The 20,650-nt window shown below is 37.2% G+C and overlaps 1 protein-coding gene across 1 annotated transcript; it reads right to left on the bottom strand.

Annotated features, from left to right (window-relative positions):
* Nucleotides 1–1,684: 1,684 nt before the first annotated feature.
* Nucleotides 1,685–20,212, bottom strand: AKIRIN2 (akirin 2). Its single transcript, XM_037843924.1, has 5 exons — nucleotides 19,404–20,212; nucleotides 6,577–6,720; nucleotides 3,726–3,875; nucleotides 2,616–2,687; nucleotides 1,685–2,364 (listed from the first exon to the last, which is right to left on the bottom strand). The coding sequence occupies exons 1-5, from the start codon at nucleotides 19,636–19,638 to the stop codon at nucleotides 2,354–2,356; spliced, it is 612 nt and encodes a 203-aa protein (XP_037699852.1). The 5' UTR covers nucleotides 19,639–20,212; the 3' UTR covers nucleotides 1,685–2,353.
* Between the last annotated feature and the right edge of the window lie 438 nt (nucleotides 20,213–20,650).

Raw genomic sequence — 20,650 nt, 5'->3', positions numbered from 1 at the left:
CCCTCTTCCCACCCCACTTCAATCCTGTAAAGCCACCTCTGGGGGTGGAACCTAAGAATCTTGGTAATGCTGATGCAATAAATGTCACATTCAGAAACCATTTTCTCTAGGTTTATGTCAAGTTCTTGCCATAGGCAAAGAGAGCTTTGATATCTGAACTAATACATTACAGTAACATAAATACAGCACCAGATCAGAAGTGACTGCCTTTTACTAAAAGAGAAAGATGACTATTAGTGCACTAAACATATAGATATTTACCTATTGGTGAACTCTGGGAATTCAGAATCCCTATGTATGTATCTTTCTATTGAGATCATGTGTGGCTGGTATACAGACTAAAGTAACCAACTACTGATACCATCAATTATTACTAAATCCAAGAAAATGCACATATTTATTTTCTGGAATTATCTCATACTTCTTAAAATCAGTAAATAGTCATAAGCTAGGACATTCTGGTAAAGGGATAGAAAATTTGCTGTAGAAGAAATTTTATTTTTGGTCAAAGTTGAGTCTAAAATTAAAACCATATACTTGTGGTTCCATTTAGATTGACAGCACTGAGTTTTCTCTTAATATACCTTGCCCTCCAAACAAATATAAAACCCAGCTCCTTCACAAATTTAAGCCTATTTAAGAATTCACAAGTGCTCATTTAATAAGAGAATATTCATTATTTTGCCTTCACTGGGGTTAAGGGATAAAACATATTTATACTCACTCTACTTCCACACCTCCATAGTTCAACTTAGTACTTGCATTCTCCCCCTAAAAATGCTATCCCCACTATACCAGTGGTTCTCAACTGGATACAATTTTTCCCGCCGCACCCACCCCAGATGTTAGGTAATAATCTGTAGACATTTTCCACTGTCACAAAAGGGGGACGATGCTATTGGCATCTTAAGTGGGTAGAGACCAGAGATGCAGTTAAACATCCTGTACTTTACAGAACAATCCCAACAAAGAATTATCCAGCCCAAAATGTGAACAGTGCTAAGGTTGAGAATCCCTGTACTAGCCCTTTAACACCACGTGAATAATCTCCCTTATAGCCACCCTGCACTATAGTAGGATGCCTAGGGACCTTGTGAAATCCCCACACTGCTTTTTTGGGCTTATTTGAAACAAAGAATTGATGAAACAATCACCAAAGTTATAAAAGAAAAAAAAAAAAAAATCCTTTTCTATTTCCACAAATTAGCTTAATTATAAATGTATATGTCCCAGTACATTTAGAATTGATTTAATTCATGGAAATAAGCTATTAGATAAGTCAACAAAATAATTTACTAAAGCATATTTTTGCCCTCTTTATAAGAAACCCAACCCAACATGTATGAAAAATGAGTTGAATCTGCTCAGATATCACACATCAAATCCTTAAAAAATAAACGAAATAACACTGGATTTTACTGATATCTCTGGGAAAAATTCTAGAGCTGTTAAAACTGGTCTATTTATGTGTCAAACATTCTATCATACAGCTATTATCTTTCTATTGAGATTATGTATGGTTGGTATTTGGTAGCACTCAAAGTTTTTAGATTATTTGGTATGTTAAAAGATTGATTTTTTAAATCTTATCACAAAATTAACTTCATTCCTGGAAAATAGTTATATTTAAAACACTGGCTTTTTATTCACATACTACCCATGTTTACATTAAAAAAGAAGCAAATTAGAAGTAAATGTTTTATTCTTCCAACTAAATTCCAGTACTACAAGGGCAGTAAAACAATGATACACTGGGGAAAAAAAAAATGCAATAACATTTGTTAAAAAGACTGATAGAATAAATAAAAACTACCAAAAAAAAAAAAAAAAATCATATAAACCCATTCTGAGACCCCAAGAAGTCATGGAATACAGAAATGCCCTCCTATTTCACAGGAAGCACTGTAGGCTATTTGCTTAACATTGTCTCTGGATTACATTCTAAATTATTAATAACTGGTTACAGCTTGGTTGTAGTGCACAATTAAAATCACACTAACTTCAGCCTGAAGTGTCATTCTACAGTTTTATTTACACAACCAGTGAAGGGCATGTTCTAGAATACCAGCTTTAATCTTTTTCAAACATATCATTAATAAAAGAAGCCAAATTGTAATGATACAGCACATCAGGCCACTGGTATTAATACAGGTAGCAAAGGTCCACATTCAGGTGGTACTGACATCAGGGAAATTTCCAAAACCAGATGCTGCCTAAGAGTGGCTGCCATTCACGAAAGCTTGAAATAACCTGTATTCACAGGGGGGGTATTGGCATTGCTGCATGTCTTAATTGGGACCTCTTGCAACAACTCAACAAGAACAAGGCAGCCCACAACTGCAGAAAACGTGATTCATGAAACATCTAAAGGGAAAAAAAAAGGAAAATTAGTGCAAAGTACAAAGTCAAAATTCAAACAGATACCAGATCTTCATACCCAATATTGCCCTAGGTATTTAAGTAACCAAAAGTAAGCCTTGTAAAGTTCTGCTGCCACCTATTTCCTCCATGATTTTCCAATTAAACTTTTTGGTATGAAAATTATTATAATAAAAAGTCTTCTCTTTAAAAGACTGTCTTGTTTCAGTTTATAACTTCAAAGATGCAATACTTACAACTAGCAGGCTGTTCTCCATATCGCCGCATTATTTGATCATGCGTAAACTTCACAAATGCATCATATTGTTCTACAAATAAAGGTATACGTCAATTACACAGTTGCAAGACCCCTTCCCTACTTTATTAGAGCCAGAAGAACTGAAAATCCAAGACATACAGTGAAAAAATCCTAACACCCACATAACCTTGGTAATAACATTTTATCAAATGCAAGTGGCATGGAAGTTGGTTGGGAAACGTAGGTTTCAGTCTCAATCACATGACCTCATGTATAGGTACTTATCCCCCTGAATGAAGCTTTGATTTTCTAATTTTATTAAAAATAAAGGACTTGAAATAAAAAGGTATCTTCTTACTCTGAAAGTTTAAGTGATCTATGAATGGCAATATTCTGCAATGAGAGGAAATAGGACAATGAAAATGTAACAAAATACATTTTATTCAAACAAATCCACCTATAAGCCCATCAGATGCCACAGAAAAAGAGATTAAAAGAAAAAGATGCTGTATAACTAAGCAAATTTTCTTGCCTATCTTAAACACCTTGATTTAACTCCTTAAGAATCTAAAAGTTTACAATATCTATATCCAATAAAATCTGTGGCTTAAAATTAGATGTTAAACATTCTGATTAAGTTACCGTACATAGTAAGTTTTATTTATTGCACATAAATTATCAAGTTTCCCTTAAGTTTTTAAAAATGCCAGATTCTTATAAGTCAGAAGCTTGGTATACTCTAAAATGATGCAAAGAGTAGAAGACAGATATTTCAAATATCTAGACTGATGGCTAAATCAAACAAAGATTTAAAGTCCAAAATTCCACACTAAATTGAGATAAAAACAGCTGAAGTTCGTTTTTAGCATGGGGACATCAAAAGAAAAATCTAGTTCACTAATACTTCAGTTCTTCTACATGGCACTTCTTGAGGTCACTAAGGTGAGTCATGAGCTACAAGAAGGTTCAATTCCTTTCTTGAACTGAAATCTGGTTCTTGGAAAATACATTATACCAGTATATAGAAACGGTAATCTATCTGATATGAGCTGCACATGGGAAGTAACAAAAAGTTTCTGGGAAACACTAAAATAAACTCATCTCGCACCTGCAAGTTTTGTGTTCAATATTTCTTCATACTCTTCTCGAACTTTTTCTTCACGTTCTTTCAACAAACGTTCACAGATCATCCCAACTTGCCGTAGAGTGAATAAGGGCTGTTCTTTTTTTAATGGGGAGGATGTTGCAGATGCAGTCCCTATGTATAACATGAACAAAAACCATCTGATTTAGAGTCATCATAGAAACTATCTTCTAACTGAAGAGGCTTCATTTGGATCATTTCAATGATTCCTGTGTGTGTGTGTGTGTGTGTGTGTGTGTAATTTTCTATCAGGTTTTAGCACAGGATTTCTGTGTGTGTGTGTGTGTGTGTGTGTGTGTGTGTGTGTAATTTTCTATCAGGTTTTAGCACAGGATTTCCCAAGAAGTCTTACAACAGGTTTAAAGTAATAACCCTATCAGCTTATGACTCTGGAAAAATACAGCAAGAGGTAATCATATATAGGGGAAAAAAAACAAAACAGTTCAAGTGTCTAAAGGTGAGTGGAGAAAATTACAATTTCTGAAGACACAAACAAATACTAGTAACAACCATTAATTACAAGAATGCGTCCTAATATATGCCAATGACCAATCTCCATTTTGGCCAATACCACACAATAGTTTTAGTGACTAATTTACAAACTCTCCTACAACAGAAATAGGGGACATCTCTAGTCTAAAGCTTAATTTCATTTACTCCCAAAAAATAACAAATGATATTTATTCCTATGAGAAGACACTGTTATACTTCAAAGTCATACTTGTAATATCCTAACAACCCAGCACAAACTGGAGATTACTCCACCACCATTTCACTTCAACACTCCCATTTTCCAAACCCTTTAATTTAGAGGGGCTTTCCCTTATCAAAAGAGAGAAAAACAGATTTCATGTTGGTACAATAAAACATTTATGTTTAAATATTCTGTAAAACACTCTGGGATCTAGATACTCATCCCTTGACAAAGTAGCATAATAAGTTATATAGTGTCCACTCATTCCCATTAAATTAACATTAATACAACAGAATTTCTATTACTAGAAAAGTAAGTTCAAGGATCAAACTGATAATATGCTCAAAGTTACAAAACGTAATCATACTACACTGTCATCACACTAAATAAAAAGATCTAAAGCAACTAAACCCAAAAGCAGCAGCAACATCAGTGTCTGCCATTATTTTAATTAGCATGGAAATTATTTTGGGCAAGTATTTTTACACCTACTAAATTAAAGCTCATTTCCATGATCTCTTAAAGGAAGAAGCACTGATAATTTTTATTTCTTACTCATCTGGATTTTATATTTTTTTCTAATGAAGAGTTTGTCTCTTAATTAATGATATTAGCCAAGAGACCACTTTGTACAAGGAAAAAAAAAAATCCTCACAATATATACCTAATGTGCAACATATGTATTTTATGGTTAAAAGTTCGTAAAGATTATTAATCTAACAGCCATTTGGCATTATCAGATACTCCATATAAAAGATTTCTTCAGAAACACTTCCTCTTTAAGAACTACTTAAGGCACTTTGATTTTCCAAAACCATCATTCCCCATTTCTTATAAAGAACATGTGAAATTTATTCTTTTTGAGAATTTAGGAGAGCCATCCATTGTAACACTGCTGCAATTATTTTATAAACATATAAATACACATCAATTTGTTACTGTTTCTTTCTCCTGCTCTATCCGTCTCTGGTAATCCCCCTAATTCTTCTCTTTTGACTTGCTCCTTGTAACTACCATGGCTGGAACCAGTTAACTGCGTGTTAGAACTGTGTCTATATCTCAAGAATAAAGTATACCAGCTTTACAGTATAGCTACTAAGGTTCTTTATTTTGAAATTCCAGCTTTGTTAGCTGAAGATGCCAGTTAATTGATCTGAGAAATTAAACTGACTAATGAATAACCATCTAATTCTCCAGCTGACAGTCCAGCCTCCAACCCTCATCTCCTCTTACCATGTTTCATCCACTTACACCTGGCCCATAAATCAGCAGGAGTACTACAGTATTTTTAGTTTTGAATAATGTCATATTTCCTAATTTTATTTGACTGTTTTATGGCCTTGACTGCTTTTTATTCAGCCAGATTTTCCTATCCCTACAAAAAAGGATGGGAAAAAGGAAGAAAGGGAGGGTGGGGGGGGGAAGGAATAACAGATGGAAAGAACTGTCAAGATAAAGGGAAGAAGAAAGGGAGGGAGAGAAGATGGAAGGAACTGTCACAAGAAAAACTATTTTGCTTAAAAACTTTACTAAGGTAAGAGCCACTTCTGATGTCTCTTTGCCAGCAAGAAGCTACTCTTCAACTTTTCCTCTCCCTATACTTCAAACAGCCCTCATTTTTCTGCTTTAAAAAAAAAAGTGTATTTGTAAATCACTCCCTCCAATAAAAAGTTCCTACAAAGAGATTGCAGGATCAGAAAATCCACTTTCAGGAATCTATCATACTAAGACAAGTGTCTGAGAGAATATGTACAGAGTTATTATCTATCAGTAATGGATAATTAAATAATTATAGCAAATTCATAAAATGGTATTCAGCCAGGCAAGATACAGCTGTAAGAAATACATGGTAGATTATTAATTTGCAAGATGGAGGCTACAAGTAACAGTACTTACTGGAAGTTTACTTTGGGGAAATTATACATATGGTTATCTTTGGATATTGGGAATCCAGGTATATTACTTATTTTCAAGAGATCATGCATTACTTGCTGTGTACATATATATAAATTTTTTTTTAATCAGAGGAAGAAACAAGAATTTAATAGACTAAAGGCAATTTGGATTACACTTTTCCCATACTGAATAACATTTCCTTTAACTTATTAAGTTTATCATTACCTGGTGAAGCTGGTCCACTGAGGAGAAATGCATTTGGCTGTGCATCAGAAGCACAACATGGATCTGTCTGTTGGAAACTAGTTTCTAAATGTCTTCTCTTCTGCATGCGTTTATACTCTTGTTTTATGTTGTACAGAATTTGTTCTAAAAGAAAAAAGTTAAAATTTGGCAAGATAAACTTTCAAGTTAAAAAAAAAAAAGTTGGGCATCCAACAATTGTTTAGGAGAACCAATCTACCCAAAATATTCCCTTCAAATAATATGCAGAAAGCTGACACTGAGAGAACTCGTTTTGGCATACATGGAGGCACTCATTCAGAAACAGCAGTTACACAACACCACTTGGAATTAAGCTATTCAACAACATCATTCTTGTTGAGCACCTGATTAGCAAAAAATAAAATATAAAAGCCTTTCATTCAAAACAAAGGTCAGGGAGTCTGTGCACTAAAACACACATTTTACTCAGATCCTTAACAGTCCCCAACTCAAAGCCCATTTATTCATCACAAATAGAATTATTAGAACAGACTATTCCAACCCAATAAAAATAATGAGAAGTGGGGAGGACTAAGTATGTATGCACACCGAGAAGCGACAAGTCGACAAACAATAGACAGGAAATTTAAATATTATCATATAGCTCTACAGAACCTAAGACCATTATAACTTTAGCAGCAAGAGTTATTATGAATTGGGAGGAGGGGGGAAGGCACCATGTAAAACAACTTGTATATAACAGGTACTCAATGAGAATCACTATAACCAGGGCAAAATTATTGATCAATCACAACCATGAAAAAGGGAGGAGGGGTAAAATTATATCCAGCATTTCCTTGAGGCCAGTATGATTCATTTAAGAAAAATTTCTCATTCAAAATAGTTACTATTTGACCTCTCTAGAATATACCTTCCAGAGTTTCTCACATACACACCCCCCATATCTCCTAAATTAATAGGTTATCTATGTGCAAGTACATTCCAAAAAACGTATTAATCCCAATCCAAATCTGTCCCTTAATGTTATACTGACAATTTTGTTATTTTAACTGAAAAAAAGTTTACAAGATATATCCAGTGAAGATAACATTCGTGAAACTTCTGTGCATAAACAAATATGTTTATATATATATATGAATGTTTAAATATAAAATCGCACATTGAAATAACTTCTTCAAGATGGTTGTAATTTAGCTGTATTTAACATTTTTCAAAATGTTAACTATTGTTGAATACAGGTTATGGTCATCTTCAGTTTTTTTCCCAGATATATGAGATAGCTTGAAATTTAAAAACAAAGTTACTAGTGTGAAATAAAATTACTGCCTTTTGAGCTATAAGCATACCTTGATATAAATGGGCTTCCCAAGATTCAGCAGAAATGTCCTCTAAAACTCATTCAACATCCTAATTCCAACCAGGACAAGGCATCTATCTCAATCTCTCGCAGCAAGCTTCACTCATTACTTTTCAAAGCTAACCATCATCTTGAACAAGAATAGCACTTGAAAGCATCTCAAGTTTATTCACAACCAGAGACTGCAGGATGTACTATCTCTGAGTAACCTGTCCTTGGCATCTATCTTTTAGGTGACTTATTTACCCTCTTTTTTGGTCACCACACAGCTGTTTCTCAGGTTACTTTAGTCTTCCTTTTGCTTCACAAAATAACTAAAGCACAATTAAATAGTTCCAAAAAAATACTTATAACAAACTTTTGTTTTATGTCTCAACAGAGATCTAACTCAGAATTAAGATATGGTAAAACTTTTAAAAATTTGCTTTGTAAACCTCCACACCATCCGATCCCTGAGACGTCACTAACAAGCTAAAGAATCAAGATAATTTACAAACAACAAAACTCATCAATTTTAAGTGTACAATTCAATGTGAAAAGTACATACAGTCTTGTAATCATCACAACCATGCCATGATACAGAACTTCATCATCCCAAAAAGTTCTCTCATGACCCTTTGCAGTTAAATTCACCACCCAGCCCTCATCACAACTCATCTGCAGTCACTGTGCTGGTGTGAATCTATTATTCCCCCATAAAAGCCATGTTCTTTAACGCAATCTTGTAGGGGCAGACTTATTAGTCTTTTGATTAGGGTGAGATCTTTTGATTAGGTTATTTCCATGGAGATGTGACCTACCCAACTGTGGATGAGACCTTCTGATTAGATCATTTCCATGGAGGTGTTATCCAGCCTAGTCATGTGGGTTTAATTAGATCACTGGAGTCCTTTAAGAGAGCTCACAGAGAGAAGGAACTCAGAAAAGCTGAGACAAACATTTTGGAAAGAAGCTAAGCTATGTAATCCAGAGAGTGCCCCGGAGAGAAACTAAGAGCCGACACAGACCCAAATGCTTGGAGACACTGGGAGATGCAGACAGAAGGATGTTTGGAGATGCTGAGCTAAGAGATGAAGCCCAGAGTTTGCCTGTGAGAAGCAAAGAGAGGACTCCCAGATGCTTAGAGAGAAATACCCCAGGAGAACCAAGCAGAAAGCTGAGAAAAGCTAAGAGAAACAGAAGCCCAAAGGCATTCTGGAGAAAGCGATTTTGAAACCAGAACCCAGGAACAAAGAACTAACAGACGCCAGCCACGTGCCTTCCCAGTTGACAGAGGTGTTCTGGACGCCATTGGCCTTTCTTGAATGAAAGTATCCTCTTGTTGATCCCTTAGTTTGGACACTTTTATGGCCTTAAAACTGTAAATTTGTAGCTGAATAAATCCCCTTTATAAAATTCAATCCATTTCTGGTATTTTGCATAACAGCAGCTTTAACTAACCAGAACAGTCACTATATAATTTTGCCTTTTCTAGAATTTCATATAAATGGTGTCATATATATTGTAAACTTTTGTCTGACTTCTTTCAACATAATGCTTTTGAGATTCATCCACAATGTTGCACAAATCAGTAATCTCTTTTTATCGATGATTAGTATTACATTGTATATATATCAAACAATTCAGGGTTATTATGGATAAAGTTGCTATGAATATTCAAGTGTTTGGGTGAACATATGTTTTCATTTCTCTTGGGTACAAAATACCCAGAAGTGGGACTGCCTGATCTTATGGTAAGTACATGGTTTTTACTCCATGGGAAAAGGCCAAACCATTTTCTAGAATGGCTGTGCCAGGTTGCATTCCCACTAGCAATGAATGAGACAGTCCCAGCTGCTCTACATCCTTGGCAGCAATCACTATTGTCAGTTAAAAAGCAAAAGAATTTTGAATACTATTACTGCCTGCACTGCTTTTTACATCTAACATGATGCAACTATGTAATCTAAGCCTCACTGTGCCCTCAAATGTTCTAATAACGGTTAACGTGATAAACAATGCTACGCAGTGAATGGTCCAATTTAACTTGGCTAAGATCTCAACAGCACAAGTAGTAAACAGCTAACTGCAAGTCACAAGCTCAATTTATCTCAGTTCAGAGGTATAAACACTTATAAAATTGATACCTCAAGAAATTCTCCAAATACAGTATTCCACAACTTACACTGCTAAACTCTTAACTCTTATATAGATACTTTTTCTGACTTAAGTTGCTTTCTACACCAACTAAATAGAGGCCTTCCATATATCAATAAAATACTTAGGTCTACTTAGTCATAAGCTATTTAGATCTAGCCATCTCTTATTAAACTAGCAAGTGACATTTTATTCCAAGTACATGTAACATCTGTCACTGTGCTCCCAACACAAATCATGGTCCATTAAAGCAAAAAAAAAAAAAAAAAAAAAAAAATAAAAAAAAGCTTCACTTTCATTATCAGTAACATACCGTAGTTTTAATCATATAACCTTCATATTCATATTTGGTTTATGAAGTACAGACTGAATTTACAGCAAAATATGTAGACTGTCATGAAGATAACTACATCACAAATAGCTAAAAACTACATTACTCCTTTACGGTGAAACAGAGCTGAAACTTTTTCCCACTGTATTGGGTTAAGTGAAAGTCGGTATTAGCAAATTCTATGACTCATGGCATTTTCATTCCCAAATCTGGTAAATGCCACTGAGATTGCTAACAAAATTTTCCTCAACAGGTGGAAGAGGTATGAATGAGCCAATGCTCCTTTGCAATATTAAAAGGGGGAAAAAAAATCCAGGTAAATGTGAAAAGAAAAAGCCTTGCTACAAGAAATATTAAGCCTATTCTAAATCCTTCTTTGTTGTTAGGTTGACACTTTCTTTAAGTAATCATTAAAGAAAACCTGGACACAATGAATAAGGCTAACAACACAAACAGGAGAAATCAGTTGATGGGACAAAAAACTGAGTTGATGAGGGAAAGAAAAACAGCATCAAGATGGACTGACAGCAAAGAAAAGAATCTAGAAATACAAGCAAACTAAAATGTGTTAAAAAGTGAACCACAGACGGGGAGAAGAGGTCAAGGTATCTTTCTAAAATCTGTAAGACAAGCTCTAAAAATCTGACACCTGAAACTGAAATTTTGCTTCAGACCCATAAAATCTTACTGTTTTTTCATTAACTTCATTATTAGATACAAACATTAAGGTTTCATAAACAAGTTTTAAGTTTAGGGATATGAGACCCGTTTGTATCACCTTATATGCCAATAACATCATTCATTTCTCTACGGAGTATATTTGAAAAACTGTAAAGTGAAAGTGCATATAGGACAACTCAATGGGCTTAAAAATTAAATCTTGAAAGTCTCAGTTCTAGAGAGAAAAACAAATGGCACAGAAAACCCGTATAAAAGTAAGTACAGAAAATACGCAGTAGCCATTAAGACCTAAAATTAAGAAATTGTTCCAAAACAAGAACAGAACTCTAGAGCTCTGAACTACATACTAGGCACTGCCATTTCTATTTTATAAATTAAAACAAACACAATTAGGAGTTGCTACGGAAGCCCCTCTTTGTAAATCAGCTATTTTCCAAGGATCATCTGTTCAGAAATTGAAACAGTTCTTACGTTTTACTTGATGGAATCTTAAAGACAATTTTCTTGTCCAGCCAAGAGCTGACTAAAAAGAATGAGCTGATGCCATTTTCAATTCACTTTAAAATTACTATGTCCAAGGGACCCAGGACCTAATTTAACACAAGATAGGAAGGATTCTCCTACAATTTTAACTTTTATCTGAATCAGCATGACTCCTACCTAATAAACATAATACAGATGCGCAGTTATATGTTAGGGCACTGTGTGCAGGACCTTAAAAGCATCTATCTGGCTTATGTTCTAAGTTTACATTTTAGAAACATATTTTACTGGATTAGAGGTATTCACTTATCTTCCTACCAACAGAGGAAGAAAAGCTATGATCAATACAAGTCAAAGTCTATTATTCCACTCATACCATAATAGCCAATGATTATTTATTTGAAATAAACGATTCAATTTGTTTAAAATCTGCACGGAAGTATAAATTTTACAAAATAACTGCACAATGGGATCTCACTGAGGCAAGGATTCCAACAACCATCAGCAGGTATCTCCTCCCTGAAATCCAAGAAGCACCACACCTCTAGTTTACCTATTCTAAGGGGATATGTTAACCTTGTTGTTTTTGTTGGTTACTACTTGCAAGTAGTAAAGAGCTAAACACTGTATAGCATTAACATACATACACACTGCTTCTAATACATCCTTCCTTGGACTTGCTCAGTTCACAGGGTCACCTGAAATTTTAAGCTCCTCACGTCTATCAACAGTTATTCTGAATTCCTAACTTACTATCTAGCTAACATATTTTACCTCTGCCAACCTTGCTCTAGCTACACCTACTCTGCAGATCAACTTTACATGCTTGCATATATCATGTTAAGAGAGTCTTAAAAGCTATTTCCTCCATAAGAATTTCCCAATTATTCAAATCTAATTAAGTTTACTTTTCCTAACATCTTTGTCTCAAAAAATGGAATTCATGTTCATCATGTGATTGATACTGAACACACACATTTGTTTTTCTATCATGTCTGCTTTAAGAGAGCAAGTAAGGCCATTTCTCAAACCAGAGGATACTGACTGGAAGCCCAGACATCAACTTTTGTTTATCCAAAATACTTTTTAATGTAAATTAATTGTGAACATTTAAAAATCAACAGATTCAGAAAAATTCTGACTCTGGTTGTGGTGGACTACTGGGAAGATCTGACAATAAAAATATCTGGCAAATACCCCAAGGCTGGAACCAAGAGGAGTTATCTGAACTAAAGATATGAATAAGGGAATCATCTAATTTCAGTTTCCACTTACAACTGAAGTCAAGGCATGCATAGGACTACTTAGGAAGATATTAAATGAACACAGGAGTGGAGCTAAACCCAGAACTAAATTCTGAGGAACTCCTAAGTTTAATGGCCAGGTGGAGACAAAACGGGTAGCCTGAGAAGTGGAGGAAAACAGTGCTGTCATAAAAGAAACAAGTTATTACAAAAAGAAAGAAATGGTCGTTAGCATGAATACTTTTTAAGAAAGAGACCATCAAGATGAAGATTGGATGGAAGTCACTAGTGACTTGACAAGAGCTGTGTTGGAAGAAAAAATAACATTGGGAGTTGAGAACTGAAGAAATGAAAGAAATAAGACTACTAGAAAGTTCTTTTGAGTATTGCTTTGAAGCGGAAGAGTCTGGATGATAGCTAGAGAAAAATGAGGGTGTTTTATTTATTTACTTTATAATGGGAAATGTGGAAGTATTTAAAAGCAAAAACCCATGTTAGAGGAAAAAAAAGGAATAATCAAGAGGATAAAGAGAGAAGCAGGATACTTAGAAGAAAGCAGCTAAAAAGCACATGTGAAGTGCTTTAATTATCTCTTTAACCCTCCACAATGATACAAAAAGAAACAGGATAGGACAAATGTTGGCAGTGGTACAGGAACATGAGGAAATTCCCATTTGATAGCTTCTATTTTTTCTGTCAAGTAGGAGGCAAAGTTATTCACTGAAAGGCAGAGGGAAGTAGGATTGCTGGACAATGTTAAATGTCCCATTTGAGGTTGCCCCATCATGTCTGTCTTTAGCACTCAGTGGCAGGAAATGCTCTTAATCCTCACAAAAATCCTAGGAAGTAAGTACTACTATTATCATGTGCATATTTTTATGATTTTTATGCAGAAGGAAAATGAGGCTCAGCTTCAATGCCTTCTGAAAGGTCACACAGCTGGGACATAGCCGAGCCAGGCCTGACTTCAGGCAACAAGCTTTCATCTACTGTCTTCTCCAGGATTATATTATGACACCCAGCCAGCACTGCACCAAGTACCTAAAGTTACAATGAATCACAATGAGGAAACCTAACTTAAAAAACAGGATGTCAGGGAGAACAGAAGAATTACTACCACACATTACTGACACTCATACCCTAAAACTTCAAAACCTTTTGTTATCTAGAAGGTAGCAGCCAGGAAAACCGATCCTCAAATTACTATGGAACTGAAAGGGGCCTGGAATACCCAACACAATCTTGAAAAGGAACAGGGCTAGAGGACTCATACTTCCTGATTTCAAATTGTATTACAAAGCAAAGTAATCAGGACAATGTTGTCCTGGCACAGGATAAACAAATAGATCAATGGAACAGAATCGAAAGCCAGAAATAGACCAAAACATCTATGGCCAATTGATTTTTTGATAAGGGTTTAAGTATATGCATACTGTGAGGAAAGAACAGTCTCTTCAACAAATGGTGTTAGGAAAACTGGATATTCACATGCAGAAGTTAGACCCCTATACTCTCACCCATATACAAAAATCAACTGAAAATGGATCAAGGGCCTAAATAAAGGCACTAAAACTATAAAACTCTTAGAAGACAACATAGGGGCAAATCTTTAAGACCTGGGACTTTGTAATGGATTCTTAGATATGACACCAAAAGCATGAACAACAAAAGAAACAATATATAAATTTGATTTTATAAAAATTGAAAACTTTTGTGCATCTGTCACAAAAAAACTAATGACTTAAGATTGTTTAAGGGAGAAAGAAAGTCATACCCCAAGGCAAACTAAAAGTATATTAAGATCTGCTTTTTTAAGGCTGGAAGTTTAAAACCCCTACTACCACCACCCAAACACATGGCCTACCACTACAAGAAAGGTTTCAAAATCTGGCACACTGTTAAAATTTTGGTCATTATGCCCAAAATAAATATCAAAGCTGACAAACGAACATATGCTAGAATTTTAATTTACCTGCAAAGATTACCTGCTCAATATAGCTGCAATATGACTTTATCACTTGAGAAATTTGTGGTAACTTAAATCATTCAATTCCTTTAGAAATAAAAGATCACAATGTCCAAAAAATGCAAACTCACCCAACCTATCACTTTGCATTCTTCTTTAACATAAGAGGAAGAAAAATAAATTTTTTCAAATAGGAAAAATACAAAACTGGGCAATTCCACTGAATCTTTTCTTTTATTCTCAACCTCTGAGGACAAAAATGAGTCTTCAAGGGTCTAAATACTTAGGAAAGACCTACCGGTGTAATACGCAGTATATTCTTTTCCTATGAAGTCATTCAGGAATTGAAGAAATTTGTTCCTCTTCCTTACATCTCAGATTGTCTCTGTGGCAACCATGGTGGGTAGGAGCATCCATATACAAAGAGGGGCTAACCTCTGATCTAGCCATGTTTACCCTTCGTTTCTGCGCTCAAGTTTTATTTTTCTACCTTTAAAATAGCACAATGACTATACCTGTACTCTGCTTTACATGGCCACAAAGTTACAGGATTCTTGAACACATAATTCACAGAACTATGAGATAAGTGAAGCTACATACACAGTCCTAAATAAAATATCAGGATTTAAACCCAACGTACAAAGACCATTAAAAAAACATTTATTTGCCAAATCCACTACAGCTGCCTAAATAACCACAAAATATTAAAACACTTCTGGTTCCACATAAATGGCATCTGAAGTGAGATGCTGCCTCCTCCAACAGATATCTCACTTGTTTGCCTAGAACCATTTATACTTCATTTAAGCCAGCTGGTGTCTCTGCAGGCATGCTTCAATGTCTAGTGAACAATTTATGCTCCTGTAAACCCGTCCCCATTCACAAGCTGCAGTTTCCAATTTTAATGGCATGTTTCCAATAAATACAATGAGTTCTTACAAAGGAATTTAACTCTTCATCTAACACAAGTCCTAAGGCAGACTAAAGCAATGATACCAAGACATAAACAATGGATATGAATGTTTTAGCAAACTCACAAATAAGCTGACATCCACAGACCATTCGCTTACTACAAAATTATGACAACATTGTGCTGGATTTCAGTCTCTTGAAATGTTGAAAAATTATTTTGGTTTCATTAAAATAAATTTTTCTTGGGAACGTCATGACAATCCCTTGGCTAGTAATATTTTGAGAAGTTTCAAAAAGCAATGCAGAAGGCTAGAACAGTCTGAATCCTTTTTCAACTTTCCAGGATTAGTATTGATGCAACTACTTGAGGCATTCATCTCCTTCACAGTATTCAATGCTTCCCATCTCCCCCCTCACTCCCACCTTCCCCACCCCACAAACACACCTCCACTCATCCTCCACTTTTCCTTTTCCACATCCAGAGTTACTACAAACCTCACTGCTGACATTCTAGACCAAGGGTGGGCAAACCTCTCCTGCAAAGGGCCAGACAGTAAATATTTGAACTGTGGGGCAGCAGGGTCTCTGTCCCAACTACTCAATGCTGCTGTTGTAACATAAAAACAGCCATGGGCAATTCTCAAAAAGAATGAGGATGGCTGTGTTCCACTAAACCTTTATTTACAGACACTGACATACAAAGTTCCATGTAATTTTCATGTATCATGGAATCAGTCTTCTTTGATTCTTTTCCAACCATCTAAAAATATTCTTAGTTCCCAAACTGTACCTAAAATAGGGCCATAGTTTGTCAAGTGCTGCCCCAGACCCTGGACAGCATTTCTGAAATACTACCTTAGATGTCACAAAGGAAATCTAACAGGTGTTTCAACAGTGAGGTTTCGGCTATGCTACACATTGGGATACCCTAAAAAAGTCATAACACTAACTAGCATAATGAAAGCTCCTTTTTCCTGGTACTAAGTTTCAATAGTTTGGAAAATACTGATTTAAATAAGAACAAACGGTCAAAACAAACTTTGGAATCACCTTCCTCGGATGCCAAAAGTAATAGCTAGGATTTAAATCGTAAGTCCAAATTCCCTACCAAAGAATATCTGACCAAAACAGACAAAGCTATTAGTAAAGCACAAAATGACTTCAGCTATACCATCGGAAAACACTACACAAGCATCCAGAAAAGAACAATGATACAGATAAACTGTACATGCTCTGAAAAAATATTCACTTCAGTACTATAGTTCTGAATTATACTTGAACTCACAGAAGTGAAAGAAAAACAAAGACCTCCTGCAGAGCCCCAGTCAATCTCAACTGGGTGAGCTACTGTCCATTTCGGATTCCAGCTACTTGTTTCTGCTGAGGACGTATGGGTATTCACTCCTGTAAGGTTTAAGAATCCCCACTATAAAAACAGGAATCTAAAAATTAGGTACATGGGAAAATGATTTCCAAGTTGGGTGACAAGCACACTGGGAAGATCTTTGCTACCTACACAACACTGCAGCTCCCATTATGACAACATTACTACAAAAACCAGACAGGTGCGCACCCAAAACTGGCCATGTGAACACAAAACCAAACTACATTACATTTAGGATGTCATTCAAATTTATGGAAAAAAATATAAAATTATTTTAGTAATTCAAAACATCGACAATTTTGACTGATTTTCCAAGTCAACTTTTCACATTAATATTCAAATTAGTTCAAACAGCCAAATAATTTAACAGACTCAATAAAAATCAGGATGTGATTTTAGATGTCAAGATACGATCAAATTATCAAAGTAGATGTCAAAAAGCAAAAGAACAGAAGATACAGCTATATCTTGGAAAATGAAATGTGAATTTGAATCAGCCACTTAAACAACTGCAGTAATTTTAGTGGTTTTACTATTAGTCCACTTAATCGATTGAAATTTTAGATAATGAGGAGCCAACTCATTTACCAAGACTATACAACTGTATCAATGAAATTACAAGTTTTCAACAGATCACAATTCTTTCTGAATAAGTTCTTTTTAAGTGGGGAATAAGTTCTTTTCAAATGGGGAAAAACAGCGCCTGGATCCTCTACCACATGCTTTAAGACTATTTTGGCATTGGAACACACTCTAACTCCCAAACCCAAAACTGTATTAATCATCCCATAGACTGAAATTTATGGTTACAGCTGTTTTTAAATGACCTAATTAGTCGTTAAGTACAGATTCCTTGATACCATTTCACTAAAAAAACAAAACTCTAAATGTTAAACAGCAGGAGATCATTTATAAAGTTTCTTTTTTTTTTTTTTTTAAGTAAAGCCTAACAATAAATCAACATATGCTTTTATACAGAAGACAGTTTAGGTACAGTCATTAAAGAAAATTATCTGTGAATTCGTTTGAAGCGTCACTACAACTCAAACGGCATATCCTCAAGTACGATAAAATATTTAATAGAAAAGATAGTAGCCTGGGTATTTGAAGGTCTCCCAATCGATTTCAGAAAGGATATTAAAATATCTCACCTTAAAAAAAAAATTAAGCCAATTCCAAATGGAAGTAACCAAACATAGAGGTATATACTGCCCACAGATTTTTCTTATAACTAATCAGAAGACATTTAAATGAAGCAATGCAAAGGCTTTGTCTATGTGTCATATTATTACCAAAGGCTCATACACAAAATCTTTGCATACTACACACAAAGGAAACACATTTACACTTCAAATTAGCAAAAGCCTATTCTAGGTCTATGCCAGGGGCACATAAGGCTTTCAAAGTACAGAAAAAAACTATGCATACACATGTTGTACAAAGCAGCCAAAAAGCATTCCCCATAGTCACTTTCAGGAAATGTTTCAAGAGGAAAAGCAGAGAGTCTGAAGTCCCTTGGAATCTGGGGTTAATTTATTATTCTTAACGCCTAGGTTGTTTTTTCCTAACATACTTTGTTGGGGAGAAATAAAGCATTTCCAATTAAAAGCAACTGCTCGGCCCATACTTTCAATACAATTTGCTCTTTAGTAAAACTTTAGGATTTTTTTCAAGGTCTAGACGTATAGTGTGGTCGTATTACCATACTCGGGAAAGGCATTTTCTTTGTTGTTGACCCTGCTAGGGAGTCTTGACTCAGCCAAAGTGGCGTTCTTCTGGGTGATTAATGACAGGCCTAGATCTCGCCCCAATGACATCCATCCCCACCCCACCCCACCCCCTCAATGCTAAAAGCAGCCATGTCTGAACTGAAGGAGGGGCTGCCACCTAGCCTCAAACCGCCCAGTTCCAGAGTTAATAGCTGCAACCAATCGATTCAGGCAAACAAGACATTGATATTCGGGTTAGATGTGACCCTTCTCTCGCCTAAATAAAGGAATAATATCGCCTTCTCTGATCATTTCCGCTGGGGCTCTCCAGACTACGGAAACACTCAAGTCCAGTCATTTGGCCCAAAGAAAAGGACCGTCCTTTTCCCCATAATACCGGTAGGGCACGGCTCCTGCTCACCCCACCCCCAGAGCGCCCTTGACACAAGGCCATTTTTCTATTGTGTCTCTTTAGCCAAAAGAGCAAATTAAAAGAAACGCGGTTGTCTGACTACTTTGCCAAGAACCCGGGGCCAGTCCGGCACCCCCATCCCAGCGGCTGCAGCCCGCGCCCGGGTGCCCCCGTTCTTCCGCCTACCCCGGCGGCCGCGGGCCGGGACCCACCTGTAGTGAGGCGGGAAGAGACATCGCCGAAGGGGGAAGGCTCCATTCGGAGATACTTCTGCGGCGAAGCGGCGGCGGCCGAGAAGGAGGCGGCGGTGGCCGCTGCCGCGGCAGACGGGGAGGCGGCGGCCGAGGTGGGTGCCGACAATGGCGCACATCGCCTCCGCTTCGGGGACGCCTGGCTCAGCAGCGGGTCGAAATCCAGAGTCCTTTTCAGAGTAGCTCCGCACGCCATTGCCGGGGGCAGCCCGGGCGCCGGGCTCGGGTGGGTCAGGGAAGGGTGAAGAGAGGGGGAGGGCGAGGAGAGGGGGAAGAGGGAGCAGGGACCCGGGGAAAGCCTAACCGACGGGCTCAGGAGGAGAAAGCGGGTCGCGGAGCGCCGGTTGACGACTAGAAAGCCGCCGCCGCTGCCTCCGCGGCAGGGGCAGTGGCCCGGGCCCGCCGGGGAGACAGCGGGAGGGGCGGTGGCGGCAGCTCACACCAGTAGCGTCAGGGGGCTCTTCCGCCTCCTCAAGCGCGGCTCCCCCGGGAGAGGCTCCGGCCGTCCCGGCTGTCCGTGGGAGCGCTGTGCCGCGCCTGAAAGCTCCTAAGCTGAGACCGGCTCCCTTCAGAAGTCGATACCAGCCCTGTGAGGTGTGTGGCTGGAACGCGGCTCCTAAAGCGCCCGACTACGGTCAGTAAGTGGCCAGCAGCGGTCGATGTGGAGGGATTGCGCGGTGCGGCGAACGCAGGAGCTCAAGCAAATACGTCCAACCGCTTCCCCTTCCACTGTACGACTCTTCCCCCTGCCGTCGGCCCCAATATGGCGTCAATAACAACGCCGCCGATTCAAATCTTGCGACCTCAGGGCGCGTGCGCACAGTGGCAGACACTGAGGGGGCGTTGTGGGAGTTGTAGGTTCTTGCCGTGGTGAGGACTCGGCGTAAAAGGCTCAAGGGAAGAGTCAAGGAAACTACGACTCCCGTCATGCAGGGCGCCATATTCAGTGTTCCGGGTTGGAATTTAAATCCCCCTACATAGCTTGAGAGTAAAAGGAACTGAGCAAAAGAGGAAAAAGAGCCAGAGACGGAGAGAGAGACGAAAGCGAACCGGTGGGGGAAAGCAGGTTAAAATAAAGACAAACATCAAAAATTCCTTACATAGCTCTCTAACTATCTTCATATATATAGATATATATATAGATATATATCTTCCACAGTGATTTAACTGGCAAATAGAAAAAGCTAACCTAATATTCCAAGACAGAT

The sequence above is a fragment of the Choloepus didactylus genome, chromosome 7 (genome assembly GCF_015220235.1).
Source record: "Choloepus didactylus isolate mChoDid1 chromosome 7, mChoDid1.pri, whole genome shotgun sequence".
Classification (NCBI taxonomy): Eukaryota; Metazoa; Chordata; class Mammalia; order Pilosa; family Megalonychidae; genus Choloepus; species Choloepus didactylus.
Note: the sequence above shows the minus strand (reverse complement) of the source record. Positions and strands in the feature narration are given on the sequence as shown.

Excerpts from the sequence above, each read along its gene's own strand:
- AKIRIN2 (XM_037843924.1), bottom strand. The coding sequence starts at position 19,638 with ATGGCGTGCGGAGCTACTCTGAAAAGGACTCTGGATTTCGACCCGCTG. Across the intron at positions 3,876-6,576 it reads CAGTGGACCAGCTTCACCAG|GGACTGCATCTGCAACATCC; the intron begins GTAATGATAAAC and ends TGTTATACATAG. Across the intron at positions 2,688-3,725 it reads ATTGAACACAAAACTTGCAG|AACAATATGATGCATTTGTG; the intron begins GTGCGAGATGAG and ends CTTTATTTGTAG.